Source organism: Pleurodeles waltl, chromosome 8 (assembly GCF_031143425.1).
Source record: "Pleurodeles waltl isolate 20211129_DDA chromosome 8, aPleWal1.hap1.20221129, whole genome shotgun sequence".
Taxonomy (NCBI): domain Eukaryota; kingdom Metazoa; phylum Chordata; class Amphibia; order Caudata; family Salamandridae; genus Pleurodeles; species Pleurodeles waltl.
Window position 1 is genome coordinate 1416521185 of NC_090447.1, and position 18311 is coordinate 1416539495.

Consider the following 18311-nt stretch of genomic DNA (forward strand, 5'->3'; position numbering starts at 1 on the left):
TGTGTAGATCCTACAAGGTTTTCCTACACAACAGCTGAAATAAAACAATGTTGAAATTGAGGTGAAAAAAACAGCAATTTTTCTCCACGTTTTACTCTTTTTCCTGCACTCAGATTTTCAAAAGCAATATACCGTTACGTCTGATGGACTCTTCTGGTTGCGGGATTATATATAGGGCTTGTAGGTTCATTAAGAATCCTAGGTACCCAGAGCCAATAAACGAGCTGCACCTTGCAATGGGTTTTCATTGTATACCGAGTATACAGCAATTTATTTGGTGAAATATAAGGAGTGAAAGATAAGTATCAAGGAAACCTATAGATGTCCAAAATGGGCACAAGATAAGGTGTTGAGGAGCAGTGGTTATTTGCACATATCTGAATTCCCGGGGCCCCATACTAGCATGTGAATTACAGGGCATTTCTCAAATAGACATCTTTTTTTACACACTGTCTTATATTTGGAAGGACAAGGGGCAATAACACTTGTTCTTCTTTTTTGTTTCTCCCAAGTCTCCCTATACAAATGGTACCTCACTTGCTTGCGAAGGCCTTGTGCCCACAACAGGAAACGTCACATGTTTACATTGAAATCTGATGTGTTTTTTGCGAAGTACCTACCTGTGGCTTTTGGCCTCTAGCTCAGCTGTCACCTAGGGAAACCTACCCAACGTGTGAATTGTTTTTAAACTAGACACCTTGGGGAATCCAAGATGGGGTGACTTTTAGGGCTCTAACTAGGTTCTGGTACCCAGAATCCTTTGCAAACCTTAAAATGTGGCCAAAAAAACACTTTTCCTCACACTTCGGTGACAAAGTTCTGGAATCTGAGAGGGTCCCCCGATACAAATGGTGCCTCACTTGTGTGGATAGGCCTAGTGCCTGCGGCAGGAAATGCCCCAAAACACTACGTGGACACATCAAAATTATCAAATACAAAACTACCTGTTTTTGTGGGGAGGGGGGCACCTACGTTTTTGTTCCTGGGCTCAGCTGCCATCTAGGGAAACCTACCAAACATTTCTGAAAACTAGACACCCGAGAGTGTCCAGGGTGGTGACACTTGTGTGGATCCCCCAGTGTTTTCTTACCCCAAATCTTCAGCAAACCTCAAATTTCGCTAAAAAATCATTTTTTCCACATTTCTCGGTGGGAGCGCCACACCGGGACAAATTTCCTACCACACAACGTTCCCCTCAGTCTAGCGGTAAAAATGATACCTCACTTGTGTAATAGCCTAAAACATGTCGCGAATGAGGGGGAACCAAAGCAGGTCCCAAAAGGGCAGTTTGGGGGGAAAAAACGTTTTTAGGCTGACAAGTGGGGCAGGATTATCGGTATAGACACGACAATGCTGGGTGGTAGGAATTTTGTGGATTCTTGTAGATTCTGGAAGGTTCCATCACACATGTGGGCAAAATGTCTGATTTCAAGCATAGTTGAAGGTTTGCAGGGCATTGTGTGTAAGAAACCCGCACCGTTCTAGATTTAGCACAGCTGAGGGGTCAGCGTGTAATCCTGTACTCGCCAGTTGGGTGACCAGGTCTTTCCACAGTGACCGTTTTGTGGGTTTTAACATCAGGCCATGCAAAATACATGTAAAGTACATGTCCTGTCCAAGTCGCATGTTGAATCCTGCCTCTATGGCTCGGTAGGCCTGCCTGAGGGGTGCCTTACACACCTATCCAGGGGAAGTGGCAGCTTTGCCATCGCTTTCGATGGCAAAATCAGGCTAACAGTGCACAGCTGCTCGGCCAGTCTACAGTGGCGGACTGGGTTACTTGGCTTACTTCTATGGGCACCTCCACACTGGGCACCTCCAGGGTGGCACAATCAGTGCTGCAGGCCCCAGGGTACTCCTCTAACTCGTATGCCCTAGTTACCAGGCCACCATATACTAGGAACCTAGAGGTAAGTTAGCCATTTCCAGTTGGATATAACCAGTTTAACTTAAACATTAAGGCCAGGGCTCTGCCACTGAGGTCTGGTTAAGTGCACTGTCGGAGTTTAAAAAAAAAAAAAACAGCAGCATCAGTGTGGAATAAAAACCTAGGGGTGACCTAAAAAAAGAAAAAGGCATTGCCTTACATAGAAGAATTGTCTGAGATGGTTTCAACGAATATGCTCAGTAACTTATTTCTTGTAGGAAGTTTGCACCTTACGCCATGGCATGTTTACAATGAGATGGCTTTTTTTTAATTTATTTTTTTATTTTAAGTTTACACTTTGTAATACAGACGGAACCCAAATTTCTATATTAAGCGTATGTGTGATAAGGTTTATGGGAAGTCTTGTTGATGATTGAACTAAGTCATGCATCTGCCTCTAGTTTGTCATCATTGGTGAACAAAGAGGTTGGGCTGAGCGTGCAGCATGCTGTTGAGACCGCAAAGGTGGTTGTCATGCTTATTTTCTTCACTTCTTTTGCCAGGCGAATTAGCTTGATGCCTGTGAAAACAGACACATCGAATGTCCCTCAAACAATTCTGACGCCACCATCCTCAGAAACCACCACCCCTGGTAAGACTTCATTTTAATTTTCATTGTTTTTCATTCGAAGTTAGTTCTTTCGTTAGTCTGTGGTTTTACTTGAAATATATTTATAGGTGTTTGCTTTGAGTTAAACAGCGTGTGTTGCATTGTGCCAGTTTCCCGATGATCAAGCCTGAGACTCCTAAGCTGAAAATTTCCTTAATTACAGCTCACAAGTTGTTTTAAAATTTACTAAGTAGTTTAATACCCTCTGGAGAAGGTTTAGAACCATCGCTGTAGGACATAGCAGCAGTCTTGAAATTAATACTGTAAGAAATTGGTCTGCAGTTGCAAAGAATTAGTCCTTCACAAGTAATAGGTATGCACATTTCTTATTACTGGGAAACAAGTACTCCATTGTAGCATTTAACTCTCTTGAGAATAATAAAGCAGAGTGCCCCAAGATCAACAACCTCAGCATTATCAACCTCAATATAGGCCCTACTATCAGGCCTCCCTCCAACTGTGAATATTTCCAACTACCTTATTCAATGGAAGGAGATAACATCAGACAAATGAGTGTTGGACTTAATAAACTGCAGCCATACCCAGGCGTTTGTACAGAAACCACCAAACAGTCCTCCGAAAGGAGCACACACACCTTGTCTTCACTTACTGAGGAAGGAAGCCCTAATAATGCTGGACAAGGGTGCTATAGAAAAGGTTCCTTCCCTTAAATGGCATGGCATTCTATTCCAGTTTTTTCCTAGAACGAAGGAAGACTGGAATTGAGACCCGTTCTGGACCTCAGGAAATTGAACAAATTTCTACGCAAACAATCTTTCCGTATGATTACTCTGTCCAACATCCTTCATCTGTTGAACAGCGGAGACTACATCACATCACTGGATTTGCAAGATGCATACTTCCACATTCCCATACATCCCAAGTATTGCAAATATCTCAATTTTACCATAGCCAGAACCTGTTACCTATTCAGGGTCCTTCTTTCGTCTAAAGTCCGCTCCTTGAATTTTCACTAAGGGTCTTGCCCAGGTGGCAGCCACACTCTGCAAGAAAGGTTCTCAGGTATTCTCATACCTAGATGACTGGCTGCTAAAAGCCTCAACATCGCATCAAACTTCCAAAGCTACCAAAGCCTGCCTTTCCACCATTCCAACTCAAAGGATAATGTTCTTAGGTGCCAACATCGGTGCAAACAAGAATACAACAGATAAAGAAGATTGTCCAGCCCGGCTCTACAAATCTCCAAAAGAAAGTCAGTTTCCGGAAGACTATTCAAGTCGCTTCTGGGCATGATCTCTACAAAAACCTAGTTCCACTGGCACAACTAAAAATGAGTCCATTACAAGAGGAGTTAGAGGTACAATGGATCCAATCACAAGGCTCCTTAAAAGACATGATCAGCATTACCCCAAAGAGAAGGGAGGCACTAACATGGTGGTCTCGTGTCAATCATCTCTCTCAAGGCCTTAGATTTCTCACTCCAGTTCCAGACTGTCATCGCGACCAGTGGTTCCTTGGAGGACTGGGGCGTCTATCTACAGGACTTATAATTCCAGGGGAAATGGTCCACATCTCGGAAATCAATGCACATCAATTGCCTGGAACTGAAAATATTTCTTACTCTACAAGCTTTTCTGCCACAAATAGCAGGGGCCTCCGTGCTCGTCTCTACAGACATGACCAGCATGTATTACATCAACAAGCGAGGGGAACCAGGTCTCTCTCTCTCGAGAAGCTCTAGTAAAAATAAGTTACTTGGAAGGTGTATGGGACTGGTCACTGACAGGAAGTCCTGCAAATCAGTGCTGTGGGTCACTTGGGAGCAATCGGAATGAGGCGCCATTGTTCAGCTTTCATCTTGTTGAGGAATCTTGAGATTTAAAGGGGAGAAGCATATGCATAAATGTCAGACCATCGCATTGAAATGGTGGGAGACTGGTATCAACTGGCGTAGAACTGGCATTTGGTGTTCCTGTCTGCCGCGAAAAGATCCAAGACTGGTTTGCCCCAGCATGTTATTATCTTGTCCAATTCCAGTTGATCCAGTTCCCATTTGTGGCAAATGTCTCCAGTTCTGCTGAGTGTCTGCTAACGTGTTGTTAAACCCCTGACACATGCTCTTAGAGAAGTCTTGTTAATCCAGTATTGGTATCTTTCATAGATTCACATGCAACCCACCCTCCTCCCCTGAGAGGCTCCCCTTATTACCCGGGATATAATTCCCACTTGTGCTAAAAAAAAAAATCTGAGGTTCATCAGTAAGATTTTCAGTTTAGATAAAGCATTCTCCTTTCAAAGCAACCATAAAACTTTGTGTTGGAGCCTTCACTCTACTCGCCACATAATCTAGTGTAGAACCAACCGCAGGGGGGTCCCTGCACTCCAGATCTCGAGAGCCTAACACTGTAGTTCTGAAAGGGGGAGGGTGCTGCTGCATAATCTGCAGGACTCCACAACTCATTGGTCAGCAGTTGGTAGCGCTCCTGCTCTCACAAGAAAAGAATCCCAGCTGGCCATACCGAATAATTGAGTGGCTCCACCGCTTTTGATTGTACCTTATGCTGCCTCATTTCCTTTTGTATGGGTGCTGCGGGGGCAGGCCCTGGCAGCCAAACCGGGTCCCTGTGCGCCTTCCAGGTGATGCACGGGAGCTGCAACATACTTAGGCTGCCTGTAGTAGTCCTTGTGAGCTCCCTCCCAAGGGAGAGCAACATTGCTGCCGTTTTGGTGCCTGCTTTGGCAGGAGCCCAACAGGTGTTAGCAAAGCGGATCCAGTCCTGCAAATCTGATCCACTCATCACTGCCTCTGGGATGGGATCCCCATGGCTGGTTGATTCCTGTGCCGGCCCCTCTTTGTTCTGGGCCCAACTATTGTTGCACCAGTCAGTGGGGAGATGGGACCTTAATCATAACAGGGAGAAGGGCCTGTGCTCTCCCCTCTCCTCAAGGGGAAATCGTTAAATGATATAAATCCTCGTTTCGTCACCTTTAGTTCATCTTGCTCCAGGCATCTACAGGGATGCATTCTGCCAGGAGCTGGATTTGCTGCCTTCCTGCACCACCCTTCTCTATATGGCTCCTGGTGCTACTCCTGCTTGCTGGTGGGGGCATTTTGTGCACCCCCATCTTATCCAGCCAGCAGGACACCCTCCTGCCTGCCCTCCCAGGCACCAGAGCAACTTGATGGTCTTGCAGCGTACCTTTGGAAGGGAAGTGCAGTCCAGGTCTTTCCCCCTTTGGATCCTCGGGCGCATAAGCGGGTCAGTGCCACTGGCTCTGTAGAGACACATCCTATCCAAATACTTTAGTCTACCCTTGCAGGGCATCAGGTGGCTTCTCATTCGAGCCGGGCATCCTTTCCACTGTGCTCGCCTCCCAGGTCCAGCGTCTAGCTGACATTCTCTCCCTTGTGCAGGGGTTTTTAAGTGGGAGTGGGAAGCTTTAGTAGCCAGGAACCTCCACAACATCTTACAATACCTACACTTAATGGGGACGAGTAACACCTGACTTGCTGGCTGGCCAGTTCCTGACAGACCCACACAACCAACTGTGCATCAGCATTGGAACACAGTGAATGGCAGACTAATCCAGCCCACCTTGCTCAAGTTTCCTGCAATGCTCGCTTCAAGCGAATACAGTTTATAGAGCCTATGTTACCGCCCCCCCCCCCCCCCAGAAATCTGTCGCTATTCCAACCGCACAGACGCGCATGCCCCCTGATGTCACACACTAGATGTGCACCTCCTTCCTCCACATGCACTGGACCTGCCTCTATTTGGCTGAATATTGGCTGGCAGGCACCCCACACCCGACATGATGCACAGGCCCTACTATAACCTACACCCAGAAAGTATGTTCTCTGCATCTGATACGCCACACAAAAAAAACATAAGGCAGCAACATACATCATGGGCTTGGACCTTATCTTGGCAAAATGTTTGCTCACCTGTAAGTGGAAAGCAGCAAATGCCACTACCGCTCCATGGTGGCCTGGCGCAGGCAAGAAAGTACAGCCTTGCATAGAGAGGAAATAAGAGGGTTCTGCAGATACCCCATTTCTGATAGTTGCGATGCACTCCTAGAGAACTCCGGGAGGGTCTGTAGGCTGTGGACCAACCTTCTTCACACGTATAGTGCACTTGTCCTCTTACAAGTTTCCTGCCTGTATGCATAGTCACAATGCAGCTTTAGTAACTCACAGAAACCATTAGCAGTTTCACTTCTTAACTCTTACGTGAAGAGTAAGGGTTTGGCTCTTCTGTGACCTGCTGCACGGAGATGGTTCACCGAAAAATGCAGAGGGGTGTAAGAGGCAGCCAGTCGCCCACTCCATCATTTTGGTTGCTGTTGTTTGATCAGAACACATTTTTACCAAGTTAATAACGTTACGGTTGGAAAGTGCGAGCGCCACAACTCTAATCAACTCGAGGTTTCGATGGTACACCTATGCACAAAGAAGTAAAACAAAACTTTCTCGTTTGAGGTATAAAGGAGAGTCAAAGATTGCACCGGCAGGCGGCCATCTTACCACTGCAGAGGCAACCGAGAGGCAGTACCGGACACTGAAGAGGGACTAGTGTTAGGGCACCGGCAGGCGGCCATTTTACTAGTATAGAAGTAACCGAGGGGCAGCAATTGACACTGAAGAGGGACTAGTGTGTGAGCACCAGCAGACGGCCATCTTACCACTGCAGAGGCAACCGAGAAGCAGCACCGGACACTGAAGAGGGACTAGTGTCAGGGCACTGGCAGGCAGCCATCTTACCAATACAGCTGCATTGGCAGCAGCCCCGTCATTCTGGACACAGGGCATTTGAGCCCCTTTGAGTTGGCCAGTTGACCAGGGGGTCCTGGTGGTTTGCAGGGCGCCAGGCCCCATTGTGTTTTTGTGGTGCTAGGAAATGTATTTCTTGTAGTTTGATTTTCAGACCCTGTTCTGGCTACCTCTAAACTGTGTTTTATGATTTTGAAGTAGTCTTGCATACTTTGGGTTATGCTAGTGAAATTATGTTCCACCCTGTGCTTTCGGCCCATAATGTTGGTGATACTTAGGAGGTAAGTGTCTAATATTAGACTGTTGAGATTTTGGGCGTACAATGCGTTTGATACCTATTGTGATGCTGTGCTTTATGTGGTTTTTATCTCAGGATGATAAGTATAGTGATTTTCCTCTTACACCACTCCATCTCCAGTCCTATCTTGTTGAATCAGCCCTGTTCTGAAGTAACAACCTATCCCTAATCGCCTCACTTTCCTGTCTCCACAATAACTCAGATTCCTTCACCTGACGTCTGGATTATGTGCCCCTTCTTGCCCTCATACTTCTCCTCACCACCACCGTCCTAGTAACACCCTTCCCTTATCCCCATCACCCTCCTCTGCCACAATTTCCCAACATGGCCACCGTTCGAATTAAGTCTGGAATTAATTGCTACAAAATCATCTGCCCTTCTAACCTGACTAAAGCTGCAGCAAAACGTTTCAAGCATAACACCATTGAATGTTTCCCCGATTCCCTTTGTTGATCAGTTTTACAATGGTCGGTATGGGGGGCTCAAAAACGATCTAATTTTTTTCACGCACGACATACCCTCTTGGTCTACCAGCTTTTACAAATCCTTTAACGTCATCTCCTCCTCCTCTATCCCTCATGGGAAACAGCAAAAAATTCCCCCCTCTGCGGGTTTTAACGGCTCCCTCACTATCTCACTCTATAACAACGGTACTGTTATGATCCAAGCCAAAGACACCTCTCTCTCTCTCTTTGACCGCCTCTTCCCTTCCCTACTCCCCTCCCCTGTGACCGGGCTATCCCTTGACTCTCCATCTAGCTCCACCAATTACTCCCTTGACACCCCCCCCCCCCCCCCCCCCCCCACTCTCCAATAGGCTGCACCCTGGGGTGGCACAGGTCGACCCTCTTCTCTCCCCTCCCATTCTCCCCCCCCCCCCCCCACACAGTATGCCCCTCCCCTCTTCACTTCAGCCTTACCTCTAGCTAACACGCTCCTCGTCCATTCTGCACCGTCCCGGCACTCCATTCTCATCTTCTCCCCCCTATCCCTTCCGGCCACCCCCTCCTTAGACCACCTCCTCCAGCCCTCTCCCCTTGTCTGTTCCCTACGTTCCCCTTGTTCCCTCCTCCTCTCTGCTTTTCCGCCCACTCCTCCCCTCACTATGTACCCCGATTTCCCCACAAATACATTCCATCTCTCTCCCTCCCCACTCTCCTCCAGCAATGCTGTGCTACCCCCTTCCCTCCCCTGGTAACCCCTTCCCTCCCTTGGACCGAGCAGATTCACTTCCTTTCTTCAACTTCCTTCTCCCAATCCCCCCCACTCTGCCTGATACCCGCTCCCTCACAGCCACCTCACTTAGCTACCAGGACCTATCCAACCCCCTCCCCTCCCTTCCTTCCAAACCTCCCTAATCCCTATGACTCCTCACACTCCTCCCCTCTCCTACCGCCCCACTCCTCTCGCCCCCTAATTCTGCCCTTAATTCCTATCCTTCTTGCAACGCCAACAACGACAACTCTCCTCTCACCCCTGGCCCACCAACTCCTGCTCTCATCCAAAACCTTTCCCCACCTCTGAACCCTATACCCCTACTCCCCTCCCCCCACCTATCCCTGCCGTACACTGCCTAGTGCACCCCCTCCTGTTTCCATTGAGCCACCCAACATGCCGTGCTCTTCCTTACTCTCTCTGGAAAATAAGCTAGGCTCTCTAATCACCACCATCTCCCAACTTGAAGCTACCATTTCAGTTTTAAGCTCCAAGATCTTGACTTTTTCACACACCTCAATTCCCTTGGCAAACACTCACCGTTCCACGAGATGCACCTCACCCCCACACCCCATTATAGCTAAGCATAGCCTGTCGTCTGCAAATCCACACAAGCACTCGAACGCCACCCTTCCTTCACTTCCACTTCCCAGTAACCCTGTTATCTACACTATTCCGACCATCTCCTCTGTCAGAACCACTCGCCCACCTAAACCCTCCCGAGCGCCCTCATATAAGTACAATATTTCTATCACCCCTCTTAGCCCAAGTGCCCCCGTCACCAAAACAGTTACGTCAGAGCTGCGCTGTTTGCTCCACAACTGCAGATCTGCAATAAAACACAAACTTGAAATCTCCGATACCATCAACTTGCACAATATTGACATGCTCTTCCTCACAGAGACCTGGTTCAACGATACCTCTCACTCTGTTTGATCTCCTTGTACCCACAGGCTATTCTATACTTGGAAATGACAGAATTGACAAAGTTGGGGGAGGTGTTGCAGTCATCTTTAGAAACTCCCTTCAACTTAAGGCTACTCCTTACAGCTCCTTCCACACTTTTGGATGCCTATCTCTTGAGCTTCAATTGCACCACCGCTCACCTCTGATTCCATGCTATTTACCACCCGCCTGGTAGCAGCCCTTCGTTTATGGAGGAACTCACGGACTGCATCAGCGACCAATTCACGCAAAGTGACAATCAGATCTTCGTGGGTGACTTCAATGTCCACTGGGGCTCGCCTCAAGACACCAATGCGAAGTTGCTGGCCACCTTCCTCTCTGCAAACGATCTTATCCAACACTGCACAGAAACAACACACTCTAAAGGCTCAATCCTGGACCTTGTTATTTCTAAAGCAGGCTTGCTGACTATCGCTACCCCTATTCATGTAGACTGGTCGGACCACCTCCTCATCCCATTCTCTCTTCACCTATCACACTCTATAACTCTTGGCCAGCCTAAGAGGGCTACTTCCTGGTTCCGTGACACTAAAAATATTGACCTCAGTACCCTCTGTGATTCTGCTTTGCTATCACTTCCAAGGCTAGACCCGGACCTAGATGTTAACGAACTCACCTCCCAATGCCTCACAGTCCTTGCAATCGAAATCAATAATGTCGCTCCTCTCCAAAGCAAAAAGAAAAGGCCCACTCCCTCAGCACCTTGGTTCAACAAATCCCTCTATGAAGAAAGGAAGTTCCTAAGAGCCCTTGAGAAACAATGGAGACAAGCGCCCTCCACTGAAAATTTGGCCACGCTTCGTTCAGCAAGATCCAAGTACCACAAGCTCATCTTCCTTGGAAAAGCGTCACACTACAAATCCCTCCTTGACTCAGCCAAAAATAGACCCAAAAAGCTATTCGACCTCATCAAGAACCCAAACAGCTCTCCCCCAACCTCTAAATTGGAAGATTCCACAAAGAAAGCAGCGGAATTCGCTGTATTCTTTGACGAAAAGGTAAAATCACTTGTAGATCAGGTCATTCATCCTACCCCTACAGAGGAGCGCAAATCCTTAACCATTTGGCAAAACTTTGACCCCATCTCTGACGATGATCTCCTTAAATGCATCCTCGATACAAAGCCCTCTAACCATTCTCTTGACCCCATCCCTAGTGCCATTGCCATTGATTTCTATACTACTCTTTCCTATTGGACCACTCTGGTCAACCTCTCCCTCAGTCAAGGCTCCCTTCCTGTTTCCTTCAAAACTGGGCAGGTCACCCCTCTGCTTAAAAAACCCACCGCTGATGCGAACGACCTCAACAACTACCGTCCCATCACTAACCTACCCTTTCTTGCGAAAATCACAGAAAAATGTGTAGCGAAACAACTCTCTCGCCATATCAAGGAAAATTATCTTCTTGACAATTTCCAGTCCGGCTTCATTCAAAACTGCAGCACTGAAACAGCCCTGCTGCTAATGATTGATGACGCGCTACGGATACTCGATTCAGGGGAGTCTTGTCTTCTAATTCTTCTTGACCTTTCTGCAGCCTTTGACACTGTCAATCACAACACTCTCCTTAACACTCTTCAACAGAGAATGGGCATGGAGGGCACTGTGCTCAAATGGATTGCCTCCTTCCTCTCTGATAGATCTCAAATGATCAAAATAGCGAACAGTCTTTCAGCTCCTTTAGCGGTCAGTCAAGGTTTTCCTCAAGGCTCCATACTTGCACCCACACTGTTCAATCTCTATCTAGAACCGTTGAGAAATCTCCTGAGTAAATCCGGGATCCACTATCATCTATATGCGGATGACACTCAGATCTACCTTAAGGTGGCCTCCACTCACGATCTCTCCTTCCTTAGCTCTACTCTCGACTCCATTCAAAACTGGATGTTAACTCATCAACTGATCCTGAATCCCTCAAACAGAATTCCTCCTCCTCTCCTCCTCACTTTCACATCCCCCAGTGCAATCATGGATGGATCAGATCAATCTAATGAACAATAAGCCCATCATTGTCGAGAGTGCAAAATCCCTTGGTGTCCTACTCGACAAAAAACTCAATCTACTCTCCCACATAGACTCCATTGCTAAGTCTGCTCGACACCAACTGCGCCTTCTTTGGGGGATTCGTCGCTTCTTCCCGGAGCACGACCTGAAAACCCTGGTCCAATCGCTGGTTCTCTCCAGATTGGACTACTGCAACTCTCTTCTTACTGGCCTTCCCAAATCCCACCTTTCCCCCCTGAAGTCTATTCTCCATTCAGCAGCTCGTTTCATATATGGGGCCAAAAGAAGCGACCACATCGCACCCATTTTATCCACCCTCCGTTGGCTTCCCATAGAGGCAAGATCTATCTACAAAACTGCATGTATCACCCACAAAGCCCTGCACTCCTCCTCCCCTCGCTACATGATGAATAAACAAACTCTCTGGGGGCTCCAGACCTTCACGTAATGCAGAAAAGTTATTGCTTGAACCTCCCATTTTCAAGAAGGAAAGATCAATGGCCCAATCTTTCTCAGGCAACGCGGTGAGAATCTGGAACTCACTTCCGCCTCAGCTTCAGACCACCACCTCTTCCCAGGCCTTCAAAACTGACCTCAAAGCTCTCCTCCTTCAAAGGCACTTCCAAATTTAATTCAAGCCCTGTTTTCTGAAGGAAGTCCTTCCATTATAGGAAATTCTGTTCTCCATGCCTATAGAAGTGCCTTCCCAGGGTGTTTTTGTGTTTTGAGTGTCTGCCATTTAGTGCAGTATTATACCTCTACCTGTATTTTGTACTCTTTTGTAACATGCACACGGCACCTTTCCTTTTACAACGTATCATTTGCTACCTCTTATATCTTGTTTGCTTTTGATACATGCACAACGGCCACCACTGCCTCATGTAACGTAACTATTGTTTTAGTGTTTTGAGTGTCCACCATTTATTGCATTTTTTTTTTTTTACCTCTACTCGTACTTTATTTGCTCTTGTAACCTGCACACGTCACTTTTTCCTTTCGTAACGTATCGTTTGCTACCTCGTGTATTTTTTTTTTTTGCTCCTGATACTTGCACAATTATCACTATTGCCTCATGTAATGTAACTTTTGTTTTTGTAACAGGCTCACTTGTAATTCTTCTCCTCTTGTATCTTTACTTTGCCTATTGTGAAGCACTCTGACACCTTCGGGTAAAGTCCGCGCTATATAAAAACGCATTAAATAAATATAGTTTCCTAACTGACCATTGGTTTCACCCTTGTTAGCCTACAGTTGGCACACGTAGTGAGTGCAGGTACCTTTCCTTTTTTTTTTCCTTGTTACACTAGCCTTGCTCTATAGTAAAAACAGCAAGTTTTAGCACCTGCCTATGTTTAGGCATAAGCATATATGTGCCCCCAACCATTGCTTGCTGGTTATAATTATTGTACTGATTTAGAATCCTGCCACTTATACTGCATTGTGAGTAACAGCGCGCCAGACACTTGTTGCAATTCTACGCATTATGATCTCTAACTGTTCTGTGTACATATATGGTAGAAAATAACAAATGCCAATAAAATCAGGCATAACCGACCACAGCTAAAAACATGCACAATTCGAATTCCAGTGCACTGTCATTTAAACGTTTGGAAGATATAGTGGTTGTGCAAGAGGTTGAGCACTTGTCGAAGCAATTCATAAAATGTGCTGCTGTCCAGGCCTTTAATTAGTGAATGCCCTTTTAATTGCTTCTGGAGATTGGCCTGTACCTGTCTGCAGAAATAGTTGATGGCACGGATCCCACTCACACTGATTTGGGAGAGACTAACATGATTCAGTCAACTCATGGTGTGAACCATTCTGGATAAATACCGTTGATTGAGGGATTTCTTAACCGATCTCGACACTTTCGATCAGGGTGCATGACGTCCTAGAACACAACCACCTAAATATTGATCCAGAATATCTAAATGTATCTTGAGCACCAAGGATGCTTCTCCTGTATGCTAAGGCCTGACATGAAGTACATTTGTAATCTGGTGTAGTGAAAAGGAAATATTAGTGCCCAGTGGTGAGTGCCTACATTCTGAAGTGTTTAATGCACATTGCTCAGATGGAACTGACTTAGTTTTCCCACATAATACATTCAAGGTGTCAGTGATGGAGGCTTTCTTGGAGAGTTTAAAGTATAGATCTGCTAGTACAACATGTAGTGTGGCAGTTAAACAGCACTGACTCGAACACTAGTTCACCCCCTCACAAATGCCGTATCGTATCTCTGGCAGGTGGTTTCATGTATCTATTGGTCAAAGGTTCCATAAACTACTAAATACCTTACTTCAAGCCAGACATTTCATGATCATTCTTAAGAATAAGTTTTAATCCAAAATTATTTCCCAGGGTGAAAATTAACTAAACTATCATTTTGATTGCACTTCCAATTAATTGCCTCTACCCATCGAGGAGTATACATTAGACCCTAAAATAACCCTTTCGTTAGTGGGAATTATATTTCTTTTCTCATATATAGGGTCAAGAAATGGAATTTAACAAAAGGTATGTGGTCATGAACATTTTTGTTGACCATGTTTCTTTAAGATGCAGCAAAGTTGCATGCTTGGAGCTTCTCACCTGAGGGGACACATGCACACGGGCAAGGAGTGACTTGCATTGGTCCCACCAGATACCAAGTACAGAATACATTTAAGGGCATAAACCTACACTTAATATACAGTGCGTATTCCATGTTCAAAGGGGAAAGTACACAGGCATTTATAAGCCAACTTTCTTTATGCGCTAAATCATTATGGGTAGACTGTCCTTTTTTTTTCGGTGTTTGTGATGTATGTCTGTAATGTTTTCTCATTGTTTTCCAAAGTTTGTGAATTCGGTGGTTGTCTGTTTGGCTACCAGATGCCCAAAATAGTCAAACTGTGCTTTTCCTGTGTTCACAAAACATGTTTTTTTGCAGTTTTTGTAATTAAGCGTATATTTAATTTCAAGATGTATGTAGCATCTTCCCATTGGCAGTGTCAAATGGGCTTACCCACTCAAATCTTATTGCCCTTTTTCCCATCTCATTCCCTCTCACATTGTCTGGTTTAGAAGACTAATACTAGGTTTAAAAATTAATAGTGCAATATAGTAACCAAATTCCTGATCACAGTTGTGGGAGTCATTCACTTAAGCCTTATTGAATATTACTACATTGTAGGGGTGGTAAACTGCCAACACCGTAATACCTTGTTAAACCTTGTAATTTTTGAATTACACCAGATTAACTGTATCCCTGCATTTTAAGGCACTGGAACCTTAATGCTTGAGGCATGCTCACCACTGCTTTTCGGTGCTCTGCCTGACTACTTTAAAGTGGTGCTTCTGTTGTGTGGACATTCATAGCTGCCAAGTGTCGTCTTGGCAAATCTCTAACTTTAAGTCTATCTAGACCTTTTAACAGACCTCACATTGTATTCAGGAACTTGACATGTTGATGTGTTAACATTGTATCTGTGGGCTCTAATAACACCAGCAGTAAAGTGCAGTTGGGTAAAAGCCAGGATTCGCTGAAGGTGTCACACACAACAGTGGGTCACCTTAGTCATGCATTTTGTTGCTATGTGGAAAGTCTTCTGCCATGTTTTCTCCACTGTCCCATATGAATGGTGACCACACGCTTCACAGATGTCAGTCACTACACCTGGCATTGAATGTTTAAAGCCAGGGTTGTTTGGCTGGTGACCTGCTGTCAATGATTCATTAGAACAGGGGGCTGATGGATCAAAGGGGTTTTCCAATTCTGTCTATGGGTAAATGTGATGGTATATATTTGTTAGACTTATGAAGCAGCCATTTCACCAGGTAGTGGAAGAATCAGACTGCCAAAAGATCAAATGTGTATTTCTTACTCCCAGATTTTCTGCATAATTAGATCAGACCTAAAACATGTTTCTAAACACTTATTTCATAGGTGCACACACAAATGGAGAAAACAAAAAAAGCGTTATTTTAGTGACTGCTGAACAACAAAACTCGAGCAGAATAATCTTAGACCAGTCTTTCTTGCTGCTACCTTGTATAGTAGTTATATTGTTTTGGCCCCTTCGGAAAGAAATAAAAATGACGTTTTCCTGCTGCAGAGACTTAAAACAGGTTCACTTAATGAATGATGATCCTCCTATTTGCTTTTACGCTACAAATGTAAAGGGTCCTTCTTTTTATCTAGCTTGTCCAAGAATACAATTGCAAGGAAAAATTATTAATCACCAAGAATATTACAAATAACTTAAGCTATTTTCATTTTCTAGAAAAATCTTCTTCTGAAGACCAACTGTGCAAGACGCCAGAATCCAAGCGCCTGAGGACTGATGGGTCTCCGATCTCTGCATCTTCTGAGCACGAGACTGGTGTTGGTACCACAAATTCAATGAAATAGATATAAAGCGTTTGTCACAACCGAAATGGAAGCATCAAGTAACTTCTGGAACGCTGGATTGTTATCTAAGCAGACTCAGGGCACAAAAAAACTGAGTTGTTCTATAGACCAACGTTACAGTAGAAGGTGCCTAGCTGTTCAAACAGTTTCCTTTTACTTGCAGAAGTCTGCCAAGTTATATAGGTGGTTGCACGACTCCCAACTGGTTGTATTCCAAACTATTATGTCCTACATACGGTGGCTTGCTGAATGCTTCACGCTACAAGAGTTTGAGAATGCGGATTCTGGTTTCCCTCCAAGGTTTCGTTCCAAGTTCATCTGTCGCTTTCAATGAAAGGAGGAAAGGGATGTTTGAGGTTGCATCGTTTTGTCTGCTACCACCAACGTGTTAAAATTCTCTGCTTGTTTTCTATTTCAGCGCAGTTCAGAGATGGAGTGCAATGTCTATTATTAAAGCAGAATCCTTGACAGAATTGTGAGGCAGGGAAAATATACATGCTTGTCTTCATTTCGTATCGGTGCGCATTTCTTATGTAAGAATGTAAACTGTTTTGGCTGATTTTGTTGTGCATTCTTAGTACAGAATGCTTATCCAGTTGGATTATTTTCCATGTTGTGTATAATGTGTTGTGTACAGATTTTCTTTCTGCTTCTTCCAAGAAAAGTATTGGACTATGAAGGACTGGCTGCAGTCTGAGCAAATGTAATTTAAGATTTCTTACAGTAGTCGAGCACTTAATGCTTACTTTGATATTCAGTTTTGAATACTGTTTGCGAACAGTGAATTAAAATCTAATGAAACATACAGTTAACTCTAAAACACCAATTACAGTATCACTATAAATATTTAACTGGACTCAACATTGCTCAATCTTGCCATGCATTAGTGACAAGAAACAATGTACAAAGACCTCGCCAATTGAGTAAAATGTTTTCTATTCATCCAATCTTCTTTGTCGTTTTTTATTGTAAGGTGAATAAAAAGATATTTTCTTTATTTGGAATTGCATGATTGAAAGATAATTGAACTGGGAAGGTTTTAGCTGTCATAATTAGTCCTCCTTTTCTTCTTGTATAACCCGAAGTTGTATCTGATGTCCTGGAGGCCGGAAGGTCGATGTGGCTGTATAGTCCCTTCAGTCTGGAGTAGAACAAATGGTATTAAAATAAAACATTACCCTGCCAAGGTCACACGTTTGAAATCAGACAAGATGTGGCAGCTACTGTTGAACTCTCCAGCGAGGAACCGTTCACATTAGTGGGCAGTACTCACAGGCATGTTGCAAAATGGGAAATAAACATCAATCCATTTAATGTACAGCTGAGCTAGACAGTAAATGTACATATGACTTTCTGGTGAAGTTTAAGCATTTGGAATATTTTGACCCGATTCGTCCACAAGCAGCAGGCATTTCTTTTTAAATATCCTAAACAGTATAGACTATTTTTTTTGTCTGGTTTTAAATACGACCTTTTAATTATACCTAGATTCTGTTAAAAAAATAAATAAAAAAAATAATGTATTGTTAAACTCAGGATCTTTCCGCAAGCCTTCTTCATCCATTTGTTTGTTTTTGTTGTGCACGTTTTTCATCTGCCCAGTACAGTATACATTATGGGGTAGTGGCTCAGCCTGCTTTGGCCAGTAGCTAACTTCACTAAGTGACATCCTTCGACTCTTTCAGAAGCAGCATATTGTTGGAAATGGCCCTCTCTGCAGGGTTATCCCCAAGCTTTTTGACTTTCTCTTCCTATTTTTCAGACCCTCTTTTTGTTGGCTTTAGGACTCTGGGCACTTTGCCAATGCTAATCAGTAGTAAAGTGCATATACTTTCTCCCCTAAAACGTGGTATAAGTGGCTAACACCTTTTGGCTTATTTAATTTTACCCGTAAGTCTCTGGCAAAGTGGTATACCATATTCCCAGGGCCTGTGAATTAAATGCTACTAGTAGGCCTGCAGCGCAGACTGAGCCACCAACATAAGTAGCCTTTCAAACTTGTCTTGGGCCTGCCACTGCAGAGCCTGCATGCACAGTTTACTGCTACATTGACTTGGCATCTAAAGTTACTTACCAAGCCTGGATCTCCCCTTTTGACACACATAGGTCACCCCTAAGGTAGGCCCTAGGTAGCTCTGTGAGCTGGGTGCCGTGTAGGTAAAGT

General features: G+C 44.7%; 1 protein-coding gene across 1 annotated transcript in view; it reads left to right on the top strand.

Moving 5' to 3' along the window:
- CHAF1B (chromatin assembly factor 1 subunit B) overlaps window positions 1–17089 on the top strand; it is a 216343-nt gene extending 199254 nt beyond the window's left edge. Inside the window, exons 13-14 of the mRNA XM_069202533.1 lie at window positions 2431–2519; window positions 16020–17089. Of these exons, the coding sequence (XP_069058634.1) occupies window positions 2431–2519; window positions 16020–16147 (217 nt within the window). The 3' untranslated portion in view covers window positions 16148–17089. The remainder of the gene's footprint in view (window positions 1–2430; window positions 2520–16019) is intronic.
- The last annotated feature ends 1222 nt before the right edge of the window (window positions 17090–18311 follow it).